At 32.9% G+C, this 13406-nt stretch overlaps 1 protein-coding gene across 1 annotated transcript; it reads right to left on the reverse strand.

The window, feature by feature from the left end:
* Positions 1-329: 329 nt before the first annotated feature.
* LOC123917981 lies at positions 330-6156 on the reverse strand. Its single transcript, XM_045969907.1, has 14 exons — positions 5937-6156; positions 5773-5854; positions 5533-5640; positions 4830-4927; positions 4603-4686; positions 4322-4458; positions 4125-4197; positions 3986-4031; positions 3799-3908; positions 3541-3648; positions 3409-3468; positions 2653-2714; positions 1419-1728; positions 330-1008 (listed from the first exon to the last, which is right to left on the reverse strand). Exons 1-14 carry the CDS (start codon positions 6012-6014, stop codon positions 769-771), a joined length of 1596 nt encoding a protein of 531 aa, XP_045825863.1. The 5' UTR covers positions 6015-6156; the 3' UTR covers positions 330-768.
* Positions 6157-13406: the final 7250 nt, after the last annotated feature.

The following is a 13406-nucleotide window of genomic DNA, read 5'->3' on the forward strand; positions in this document are numbered from 1 at the left end:
TGTACTCCTATTTAATATATAATATAGATTAAATATATCAATTTTTGAATACCTTAAAATAATCAGGCTAGGGAATGGAAGGTGTATCACAGAAGTCGCCTGAATAAGAGGTAGTTAGCTGAGCTGGCATTGGTGGACCTAGGGGAATGTGGGAAGCAATAGGTAGTTAATAACGAACAAAGTTTGAAGTTCCTAATTGTTTTATGCTTAATGCTATCTACTTTCTCTTCTAAATGGCAGCAATATTTCCCAACTATACCACTTTCGGACTGTGGACCTTAAACTTTAGGATGGAGCCCTACATTAATTTCTCAAAGACTATTAGTGTGTAACATTATTAACCATTGACAAAATACTTTACCAAAAAATCCCCAAAAGATACAAAGTTGTTCCAGACATTGATTGATGAAAGAACTATCTTTGGGGGGGGGGGGGGGGGGGGGGGGGGACAGCTCAGCAACAAACCTACTCTTCCTCTTAAAAAAAAAGAAGATAGATTTATCATTACAAGCCAAAACTGAAGAACTTCTTTTTGTAATAATATGATATGATTTTTCTTCAGTCTCCATCGGCTATGTAGCGCTTGTGATTTAAATGTAATGATACCAGGGCAGTGCAGGTCTCTTTCCTCTCAGGTGTTGACGAAAAATAAATTGATGATAATTCCTGCAAGTACGTCTCACAGCTGGAATCAGACCTTCCATCAATACACTGATTATGATCAGACTATTCCCATTGATAGAATGCTTATTTAATAAAACCTTCAAACTAGCCTCCCTGTGAAACCCTACTGCTCTGCAGTGACTGATCCTGATCTTGATGAAGTGGGAACACCGTATCAAATACAATTCTTGCAAAAACGTGTCTTATTTCTTGTATATTACCATTAGCTAAGGACTCATAATCAATTTTCATGTCTTGCTTTGACAAAGATTTCTTATCATAACTCCTTTTCACACATTCAAAAATGCTGAAGGCTTTTACGTACAATGCTAATGGGATGAACACCTGTGAAATTGACGTAAAGATTAAGAACACAAATTAAGAAAATTCACACCAACTTGTCTTTGCTTGCTTACTTCTAAAGCAAACCAGAATGAAGAGAGTAGAGAAATACTTTTTATTACGTTATCCAGAATGCGATTATCAAGGTTATTAACTTGGTCATATATGAAGACTTGGCAAAGAATGTGATGCGAGCGAGAGTGCTCTTTCACTATGAATCACACCAATGGTGATTTTGACACTATCTATATACCATGTTTTGCACATCAACGTGAGTGCTATTGGTGAGGAAAGTGGAAGTTTTGATTTAATTGAGATAAATAATAATTAAGGTATTTAACATCCTCGTGCGTTCCATGCACTGGATAAAATCCTAAAGAATATGCATAAGAAAAAAGGAAAAAGATACTCACTAGGTCTGAATGAGGAGCTTGTGGATAGTCAGCCATAGCCTGAGATACAAAATGTTCATCAGTCATTTGCAACAATGCCCCTCTAACAGACTCTGCAAGATCCCTAACCCCAGCTTCCAAAGGCTCCACATTGCCTGAAAGGTTTAATAATTCAGGAAATTTCATATCATGTGGCTTATTGATCATCCTTGCTATCTTAACTGCTTCCAACACGTTTCCACCATTATAAACTGCAAGGCTAAATGCAGCAACCACCAAGGGGTCCCTCGGTCGATCACTCAATGCTTTATGTAATGCTAGGATCCCGAACCTGAAAACATAGATTTAGCTTTGGTTACAAACTTTCCTTTGTTGACTTGACCCACTTTTAATCAGCTTGTTGATATTAGTGTGTTCTAACTCTAAGTAACCATGTATACTTGATACAGTAGTAAAATGATTTTTTTTTTTTTTTTGCGTTCCACCAAGACTCTGAACAATTCAGATATAAGAAAAACAATTTTTGAAATTATTCTTACCATTGAGCATTGAGTATTGACGAGTGTTATTAAAGGAAAATTTCAATAATACTAAAATAATCGAATGATTTAGACACACAAAAGCTCCAAAAGTATCTTTGAAATATTTTTTATAGAACCAAATTTTGTTAAAAAGAAAATCTAAAAATATGTAACGAACTAATTGCAAAGGGATTATTATATAATTTCAATTGCTTCCTCTTCATAGAACAAAAGGATCATAAGTGTGTTAGCATTTCAACTTATTTGTTTAAGATATTGAAAATAATTTAAATCTAAACAAAAAAAAAAACCTGAAATTTGATTTTAATGAAAAACTATTTAAAGCAACTTCTGAAAAGTAATCTGATTAAATTAAATGATTTAAATGAGGTAGACGAGAGCGAATATTAAAAAGTGATTTTCCTGATTGTATTAACTGACTCAATTTAGGTTCTGTTGCACATAAATCTCTCAAAAGAATAAGCGCTAGATTACCTTTTTATGTAAAAGTAATTTTTTTAATCCAAAATAAACGGGTGTCAATTCATGTCTTCAAACATATGCAATCCTATAACATGATGCCATGATCAAAGAAAGCTTGTGTACAATTCTAGTGAAAATTATGAAATTTCTCATTCTCGTGGATGTTTTCTTCAGAGCATTACACACTGTGTTGATCATATAATACAAAGGAAACATGGAACATAAAGGCAATTTTGTTGCACAGATCTTACCATACGCTACTATGACATGGACGGTTTGGAGCCAAAAGCTTATCTAAATTGGAGAAGAGAGACTGCAATAAAATTCCAAAAGATCCAATAAGAAAAAAGGTGTCAATGTTGCTAATATGATGCACATTTTGAAATGATAATCAAGAAACAAAAATTAGGGGCATGTTTAATTTGTGAAAACATTTTCTGTTCTCATTTTCTAAAGTATTTGTTCATTTTGACTTACTAATAAGAGGATGTGAGAGTGAGCCTTATAATAATGAACAATTGTGATAGAAAGAAGAAAACAATATTTGGCAGTTTCATCGTTTCCTCAAAATGCACACAATTGTTCACTTCAAGAGTCTAGTATATCCTTTTAGCAAGTAAAATTAACACTAATTTTAGGAAATGAAAATAGAAAACATTTTCACAAAGTAAACGGAGCCTAATTTTGCCAAGATAAGTCTGATAAACCACATAAAACTGGAAGGTGATCCCCACCTTACCCCCACCCCATCTCACTACTTGGACACTGGAAGTCTTCTGCCACATGTACTTAATGAAGGTATTGCTAATATGTGTGTTTGTGTGCACTGGCATAAGCATGCATGTATGTAAGTTACGCACATATGTATATTGCATGTCTTCAAGTAGTGGAACAAAATGAACTTGCCATATTGCATATTCTATGTGAAAATCATATGCAGGGATCATATGCAATGTGACAAGCATGTTTTTGAAAACTCTATGAAGAAGCATGAAGTTACCACTTACCAAAAGCATATTGGTCCTTTTGTCCCTCCTTCGAAATCCATGGTGAGTAAAATAAGCAGCCTGTAGTGTTCAATCTAAATAAATATTCATTTCATGATAGAGTAAAAAACTCAATGCATAATTAACATCTACCTGGAAGGGAAGAAGTATATCTAGCAGTCCAAATTTCCATAATAGCCTCAAAGAAGCTTCACCGGAACCATAAGCTAGCATATAATCTATTTCCATCAAGAGCCTACCCTAAAATATTGAAGAAAATCAATTTGTTCAGAACATTGGTGTGTGTGTGTATATATATATATATATATATATATATATATATATATATATATATATATATATATATATATATATATATATATAAGAGACAAAGAAGAACACTTGAAATACCTTATTAAGTCTTACTACAGAAGAAGACAAAAGTTTAACAAAATGAGCTGTTTCCTTAGAAATATTAAATCCTAAGCGGGCAGTAACTCTAATTGCACGTAGAATTCGAGCTGCAGAAAGGAAAACTGGAGTCAAACATGAACGAAATAGGAAACCAGGATGAAGTAGTTGACCGATTGAAACTTACCACAATCTTCCCGAAAAGACATATCTGCAGGAATTATAGTCCGTACCTATTCATACAGAAAATTCAGTAAAAAAGCCTCAAAATTCTGCTTAGCAAAAGAAATATAAGAAAACATAGTTATTCAGAAATACATGCACACTTTAGCTTTTCTAATATCTTCTATTCCCCCCATGTAATCATATACAACTCTTGCATACGGGTCAAGCATCAACCTGCAAGAGCATGAAGTTAGTTAACAGCATAAAGTGTTGTACAAAATTAAATGTGAATTTTAAATAAATCAGAGATGTCCGCTTAGGATTTAGTATTTCTAAGTTGCATGAACTGATACACAACCCATTAATTGTGAAGTCCCGGTTTAAACAATTCATCCACCGAAGATGGTCCTTCTCATCACAATCATTAGGGGCTTTTGTATGATGAGAGAATTCCACACCCTTCTTGCATCTAGTAGCAGTGCTAAAACTTGACACCTGATTGGATGAGAGATAAAATAATCAGCATAAACAGCAATCAAGAAAAACAGGACTTAATATAGAAAAATTCAAGCAAGCATTTCACTTTATAAAGTTCAGGCCAAAGCTAAAATTCTTTGAAGTTAACCAAAATATACCAACCTCAATGATGGTACCATCCATGTGAACATGACATATAGGGAACCGTTCGCCAACTATCTCACACCAGGAAAATACTTTCATCACCTGCAAATTGAGTCAATGTTCGTCATGCAATTTTACAAGGTATCATCCTTTCATGCAAAGCCGAATGCATAAAGTTGTCCATAAACTGTAAGTTCATAAATAATTCAAACAATAAAATAAAAAATAGAATAGAAGAAGAAAACCTCTTTTAACTCAGCTGAAGTTATAATATCAAAGTCCTTTGGTGTTTGCTTTAGAATAAGATCCCGTACACAACCTCCTACAAGGTATACATCATATCCTACGACGAGAAGAAAACAATTTCTTGACATTTCGAAAAGAGGATATACACAACATAAGCAGTAAAACATAATTAATGATGAAAAGTACAATATATATGTTCAACTAGGGAAAACCGAAATGTATAATTAACATGATAACATGGCATTGCAGACAATATAATCCATGGAGGATCAAATATAATCAAATCCATCTTACATTCTTATTGTAATCAAAGCAAGCATCTTAAACTCCTATGCAGCTGAAGACCACTTATTATTGTTGCTTATATAAACCTAGAAGTCTTGGAACCTTATGCTTAAGCTATGAACATACAAGACCATTTACAAGGCTATTATTCAATAAATAATAATCTATTCATTTAAACCAAGTGAAAATGCAATTCAGAAGTGGAAACTTTCAATGCTCTACTAGCCTAAAACATAAAAGTGAAAAGCACTATTTTTGCACTGACAAGGAAGTAGGAACCATGTTGCTATAATAGGGGGGAAATGGTTACACTAAATTGCATCATAATTATTAGCTATAAGCTAACTTATTAGCTATAAGCTAGCTTATTTTTAGCAAACAGAGTCTAAGACATATGAAAAGTGAAGGAGTATGTACCCCTTTTCTTGAGCCCATTAAGAACCTTCCTGGCAGTGACTCCAATCGATGAATTATGAATTCCAAGCTCTTTGGAACCTATCTTCCATTCGGTGGATTTCTTATTTCCTTCACCAATTAAACAACAAAAACAATTCCATAATTGAACAAGAAAAAATCTCAATTAAAAATTGAATAAATGAAAAGTAAAAACCCTTGCTTGAGTTCACTACTAACAATTGAGTAAAGTGCTTGACTTGCCTTCTTCACGAATTGAGCCGCCGCCATTTTCATTTTTGAAGGTCTCTGATACATCAATTGAAACGACAGATTTGGGCACAACCTTGAATGAAATAAAGAATAGAATTAGGGAAAAGATGGAGAAGAATTGAATTGAATTGATTGAGGAGTTGTATGTATGGTACCTTACGAAGAAATTGGAAGGGAGTGGGACGAAGATGAAGAGTAGATTGACGCACGAATTTGAAGCCAACGACCGCCATTGGAAATCAACAGAGATAAAGGTTTGATGAAAGTTACACAATTTGCATTTCGCTTGCGCATAGGGTTTGGGGTTTAAGCCATTAAAGAGAAGCCCCTGTTTGGCTGTTTCCAAATAACTGTATTTGAGACCAAAAAATATGATCTGTTCGAAACATTGTTGGTAGGTTATGAAGGACGGACCAGACACGGACACCGGACACGACACGGACATTGATACGTCGACATTGATAAAAATTTGAAAAAATGACATAATTTAATATAATCATAAGTGTTGTGTCGGTGTTGGACACGGACACCGACATGTGTCCGACACGGACACGCTTAATTTGAGGAGTGTCGGTGCTTCCTAGACGGTAGGATTCGAGGTTTGAACTTGGAATACTTTAGGCTAAATTGCACTTTTGGCCTCCTAACTTTCACAAACTTGCGATTTTGACTCTCTAACTTTAAAAATAGCATTTTTGGCCCCTATCATATGTTTAGCTAGGGGTGTACATGGGTTGGGCAAATCCGGTCGACCCGGTCGAACCCACCCAACCCAACCCAAAAAAGTGGGTTGGGTCGGGCAAGTGGGTGGATATGGATTTCAAAAATAAAAAACCCATTAAAAAAATCGGGTTTCGGGTAAAACCGGACCCAACCCAAAAAACCCACTAACCCACTAGTGCTATGTTTCTTGAAATTTTTTTATGAAAATACTAAAGATTTTTTCATTTGATTATTAAATATTTTTTATATTGAAAATGAGTTATACTATTTTTTACGAAAATAAAAAAGATTGAATAATTTTTATAAACAAATATGATAACTTTTCGCATTATTTTTTAAAAATTTTAAAAAATTGAATAATTTTCATAAACAAATATAGTGATTCATGGTTTAGTCTTTTGATATTAAAAAAAGCAAAAAAATCATTTGGATAACACGCTATCCAACCCGTAAATTAGTAGATTTACACACAAAAATGGGTGATTATTTTTTATAGTGAAAAAAAGTTACCCTATTTTTCAAGAAGATACATTGATTGAGTTATTTTTTATGAGAAAATATGATGATTCAATATTTAGATATTTAATAAAAAAAATAGAAAAATAATTTGGGTAACCCACAACCCAACCCAATCCAACCCGGAAATTAGTGGATTTACCCAACCCGGCCCAATGTTATAACGGGTGGTTATTTTACTAAACCCAACCCGGAGTACCATATGTGGTTTGGGTTTTGGTTTTGGCCAAACCCAACCCAATCCGGCCCACGTACACCCCTATGTTTAGCCCCTTTTGCAAAAGGTCAATTTTGACCAAGTCAATGCTGACATGGAGAGTCATTTAAGTGACTTAGATGCCATGTCATCACTACTTTGCACCTAATAATTAACAAAAATAAATAAATAAAGCAATTGAAGGAGTTGAGACTTCCAAAAAAAAAACCTTCACTCAAATATCACATAATCAAACTCCAAAAATTCACAGTACTTGAAAGACCACAACTCACACCATGAAACTCCATAAACAAACCTTTATCAAGATTCAAGATTTTATTTTTCTCAATTTGATGACACTTTTTTGCCAAACTGATCTGTTTCACTATCTCTCAATTGTAAAGAACATCACCATATACTACCATCGTTCCTCTCAGTATTCATATATTTCTCCATGTGGACAAGGCCTTGTTGATACACTGTCAGCTATTCTTCAATTGTTAAGCAACAATCGAGGAGAGTATCTTAGGAGGAATATACAAATCATATATCAATACGGGATTGGTTATTATACATAAGCTATCCTTATGCATCATGCATAAGTTACTTAGTGCACCCCCAAATTACTTGTGCACCCCCCAAATTACTAGCACACCCCCAAATTTCTCATGCACCCCCCAAATTACTTGTGCACCCCCAAATTTCTCATGCACCCCAAATTTCTCATGCACCCCCAAAATTTCTCGCACACCCCCAATATGACTTTTGCCCCCCAATTTTATTTTTTTGGTCCCCTCCACATTTCTAGCCTAAACCATTTTGTTGTGGGAATGGTTTCAGAGATATGCACTCCAAAACCATTAAGTGTATAAGATGGTTTTAGAGTACAACCCTATAATTAGAATACAAACAATAATTGTGATTTGAAACCATTTAACCAACATAATGGTTTCCAGAATTTTTAAAACCATATAAACACACATAAAACCATTTTACAATACAAATGGTTTTAGTGTATAACTATCTGAAACCATTTAACCAACATAATGGTTTCCAGAATTTTTAAAACCATAAAAACACACATAAAACCATTTTACAATACAAATGGTTTCAATGTATAACTATCTGAAACCATTTAACCAGCATAATAGTTTCCAGAATTTTTGAAACCATAAAAACACACATAAAACCATTTTACAATACAAATGGTTTTAGTGTATAACTATCTGAAACCATTTAACTGGTTTTAAATAATGATTATAATTGTACAAAAAAAAAACAATTATGATTCTAATTATAGGATGTACTTCAAAACCATCTTATGCACTTAATGGTTTTGGAGTGTATATTTTTGAAACCATTCCCACAGCAAAATGGTTTAGGCTTGAAATATGGGGGGTTAAAAAAAAATTGGGCGCACAAGTCATCTGGGGGTGCGTGAAAAATTTTGGGGGGTGCGCTAGAAATTTGGGGGTGCGCGAGAAATTGGGGGTGCATGAGAAATTTGGGGGGTGCACGAGAAATTTGGGGGTGCGCGAGTAATTTGGGGGGTACGTGAGAAATTTGGGGGGTGTGAGATTAGGTGTGAGTGTGTGAGTTGAGATTGGCTAGGATTATTACATGTGGATGCTCAATCTAATGGATGTTATTGACTTATGTACCATGCATAAGGATTACACTTATGTATAATAACTTCTCCCTATCAATACGACATTAAGACGTTAAGGTGAGTATCTTAGGTGGATTTATTATTCTTCAATTTTGTATTGCCTTCTAATTTGTCATTTTATCTTTAAGTTGGGTTATGAATTTCAATACAGGAAATTTGATGATTCTAGTTGGCTCCTGTGAGCCTTTGGCAAGTTCATTTCAATATAGGAAATGGTCCTCACACATTGTCCTCTTCTTGTATCTAGTACAGGATGTGAGAATTTAAAGAATTTATTTTACAGAACATACCAATTTCAAAATCATATTAAATTAAAGCCATATAATTTCAAAACCATAGAACACAACAATTAATTACAATAAAATGATAATGAAGCTTGAAGATTGGCAGAGAACGAAATTGATTTGAGAGAAGAACGAAAATGAAATCGGGAGAAGAACGATATTGAAATTGATTGAAGTTGATTTGGAAGAGAAGAACTTAATACTAGCATATATGAACGTTGCAGAATGGCAGGATAATGCACATGCTACTTTTTTTTTTGTTAATTATTAGGTGGCAAGTAGTGATGATGTGACATTTGAGTCACTGCCATGTCAGCATTGACTTGGTCAAAATTGATCTTTTGCAAAAAAGGCTAAACATAGTAGGGGTGCTCAAATCCAAACCAATCCAAATAAAAACCGAAAACCGATCCAAAAAAACCGAAAACCGTAAAAAACCGAAATTTTTTGGATTTGTTTGGATGTTCTTTTGTGAAAATCGCTGGATCGGATCGGATTTCGGATTGATTTCTTAAAACCGATCCAAACCGAACCAAACCGCATATATATATTTTAATTTTTTTTATTAGTATAAATATATATATATTGCATTAACCTTTTTTTTTTCATTTTAAATTTTGTTAATACTATATGTTAGTTTAATTTAATCTGTTTTAAATTTTGATAATACTATATGTTAGTTTAATTTAATCTTTTTTTTTTTTACTTTTTATATGTTTCGAATATAATTGGTAATTTTCATTCCAAAATATTAATTTTCAATATATTATATGTTATATTTTACATCAAACTTAATATTTATTTTGTCAAAAATGTCAAACTATTATTTTGTAGCGTTTTTTATAATATTTATATTTATTAAAAAAATTACAATTTATAATTTGGATATCCAAAAACCGATCCAAATTAAACCGTATAATATTGGATCAGATTTTTTTTATTTGTCATCCAAAACCGAACCAAACCACAAATAAATTTATTTTTGGATCGGATGAGTTTTTGCCTCAAAACCGATCCAAACCGAACCGCGAGCACCCCTAAAACATAGGAGGCTAAAAGTGCTATTTTTAAAGTTATGGGCCAAAATCGCAAGTTTGTGAAAGTTAGGAGGCCAAAAATACAATTTAACCAATACTTTATTTGTAGAATTTTAGCATCGCATTATATATATTACGAAATAAAAATTAATTTTCAATTAGGATTTCAATGGATTTTAAAAGACTTTTTTATGATGACAAAATCCTGTGGTATTCAATTAGGATTTTAAAACACTTTAAAAAAGTCTAGTGGTATTCAATTAGGATTTTAAAAGACTTTAAAAAAGTCTAGTGGTATTCAATCAAGACTCTTAACAACTTACAAAATGTCTTGTGGTATTCAAAAGTATTCTAATTTCGATGGATTGTTTAAAAAATAGGATTTGAATGGATTTTGATGGACTTTTTAGTGAATTTTGAGCTACAAAAAGTCTTTCCTCATATCATGAGATTTTGATGGATTCTCATTTTTTTTTTATTTCTTTCACCTTTCCTCATATTTTTTTTTTGGTTACAATAGAGAAAAAAAGAAAAAATTACTCCCAAATGAAAACTACACCCTGCGCATCAGCGAGAAGAGGCATAGAGAGTTCACTAGGAGGTGAAGTAATTTTCACTAATGGCAAGTTAGAGCGAGCACCCATCTTGGCCAGCACATCCGCACAAGCATTACCTTCTCGGAGCGTATGTTCAAGAACTACATCCCAATCTTTATCAACTAGTTGTCGGATGCTAAAGATTTCATTCGCAAACCGGTGATGAGCTGAGACTCCTTCCCGGATTAAATTAACTGCCTGAAGCGAATCTGAGAAGCAAATGATTCTTCTGAACCCATTCTCCCAACAAATTTGTAAGCCATGTAGCACCTTTCCTCATATTTCTATTTCATGTTTCCTGATTATCTCATGTTTTTTATAATCACTTATATTTTCTCCCTACCTCTCTATCACGTTTCCTCTTCATGGTTGTCATGCTACCATAGATAGTGTCACGATTCATTATAAGATATAGACATTGAAAATATATACAACAACATGTTTCAACAATAGCAACAGAACCTTGTTCGTCATTTTTTTTTTAACCACAAATGTATAAATAAAATTTTAACCACAAACAAATTTTGTCATTTTGTTTAGCTTTTCATACTTTTTACGGCAACCGCCTAAACACATTATTTATTTATTTTCATACTTTTTACGGCAATTTATACACAATTTTGTATAAATTGTTTTTTTGTTTATTCATTGATTTTTTTTGGTACAATTTTATTCATTATTTTTTTTTATTATATTAATGATTGTTGATTTTTTTAAGGAAAAATTAATTTTCATTGATTGATTCATTATTATTTTAGAAGGAATTTATATCAAATTTATTGACTCATTTAAATCTTAAAAGTCTATAAAGTACTTCAAAATCTCAAAAGTCTGTGTCATAAAGTCTAACAAATTCTTGTGTTAAGAATCTTGATTGAAAAAGTCATTCAAAAAAGTCTTCTAAAATCTCATAAAATCAATACAATCTCACAAAGTCTTTTAAAATTTTCAAGATTTTTTTTGCTAAAATTGTCTTGTGAAATCTTAATCCAATACACCCCCCTAAGACTTGTGCTCATAATATTGTGACAATAGAAGACTTGCTCTTATTAATGTGTTACTTTTCGTTCTATTATCTTCCACAAAAAAACTGAAAAATAGTTCATCCCAGGGACGGATCCATGAGCCACACCAGATTTTTAGGATTTTTTTCATATATATATTGGGGAAAAAATCTGAATTGTTGAGAGAATGCATCACATTGGTTTTCTTGTATTTTAGAGATGTTATGCCATTGAATCATAGAGAATGCATCACATTGATTCGTATTACTGCAATTTTGGGCAAAGCAAGACGGGACATGTCATGGTTGCTGTTGCATTTTTGAGTGTGTGCTACAGTGATATCTCCAAGGTTAGGGAAGATACCACGATGGACTCTATATTGCGGGTCAAAAAAGAAAGGAATAGATGGGCTTCAAAGTCCAAAGTCCAAAGGTCCATTCAAAATTAAATACATATTATATACGGAGATGATCGTCAAAGAAAGGAATAGATGGGCTTCATCCCCATATATAATATGTATTTAACTCTGCTTTTCCACCTCAACTTTTTAGTGGATTAAGTGGGGGACGGACCAACTAATGGTGGCAAATTGAAAATTCCAACTCGATCAATTTTTTTCTTTAGGTTAAACAGAATGACCCGACGGACCTAACCCGTTTTCATGGTATTCAATTGCCGTTCCATATTCTAATGTTTTGGTCGTCAGTAGTCACCATTTTTCCATAAATCTGCATGATCAATCTCCTCTATTCTAGCCTAGTTCTCCAAGTGTAACTTGGATTATATCTTACAAGTGCCACCGCCAGGAGAAGATTGTTTCTAGGAAAGTATTTTCCCTTCAAACAACTAGAGATCAGGTTTTCTTCATTTTGTAAAATGCGCATCCTTGCTTAGCCAACATTGCTGCTAACTGCTAAGCCATCCTCTTTTCTGTTTCACTTGTACTAATTTGGTTTTGGGAGTTTTGTAAGGAATTAGAATGAGATTTTATTTTTCTACCAAAAAAGAAAATAAAATTGTATTTCATTTTCATGATTATGTATTCAAGATTAGTAATTTTTTTTATAAATTCTACTACTAATAATATTATTTCCATAAATGTGTACGGTAAGTTCTTCTTATTCAAAGGAACATAAAAAATTAACTAGAGAATAGAGATTGATCTAATTGACAAGAAGTTGATGCATATATCCAATGATATTGATTTAACTTCTATTATACCAAAAAAAAAAAAAAAAACTTCTATTGTCGGTGTTGCATCTCGGTAGTCGGTACTCAAGTGTTCCCCCAAAATTCTCATCACTCTTTCCTCTTAACTTCCTAATAAACTTTTAATCTCTTTTAGGCGAAAGAAACAAGGGTGCGTTTGTTTCATGGTTACAAAAATTAATCCCAGGAACAACTTTCCCTGGCATGACTTTCCAAGGAATAAATTTTTCAAAAAAGTGTTTGGATACATTATTAATTCCCAGGAATCTTTTATTTAATTTTTCTTAAAATAATTAATATATTTTATTTTTGAAAAAAATAAAAGAAAGAAAGAGGGAACATTTGTGAAATCGTGGGTAGATAGTGGTGTAGGCTGGTAGTTTTATACATA

The sequence above is a fragment of the Trifolium pratense genome, linkage group LG3 (genome assembly GCF_020283565.1).
Source record: "Trifolium pratense cultivar HEN17-A07 linkage group LG3, ARS_RC_1.1, whole genome shotgun sequence".
NCBI classification, from domain to species: Eukaryota; Viridiplantae; Streptophyta; class Magnoliopsida; order Fabales; family Fabaceae; genus Trifolium; species Trifolium pratense.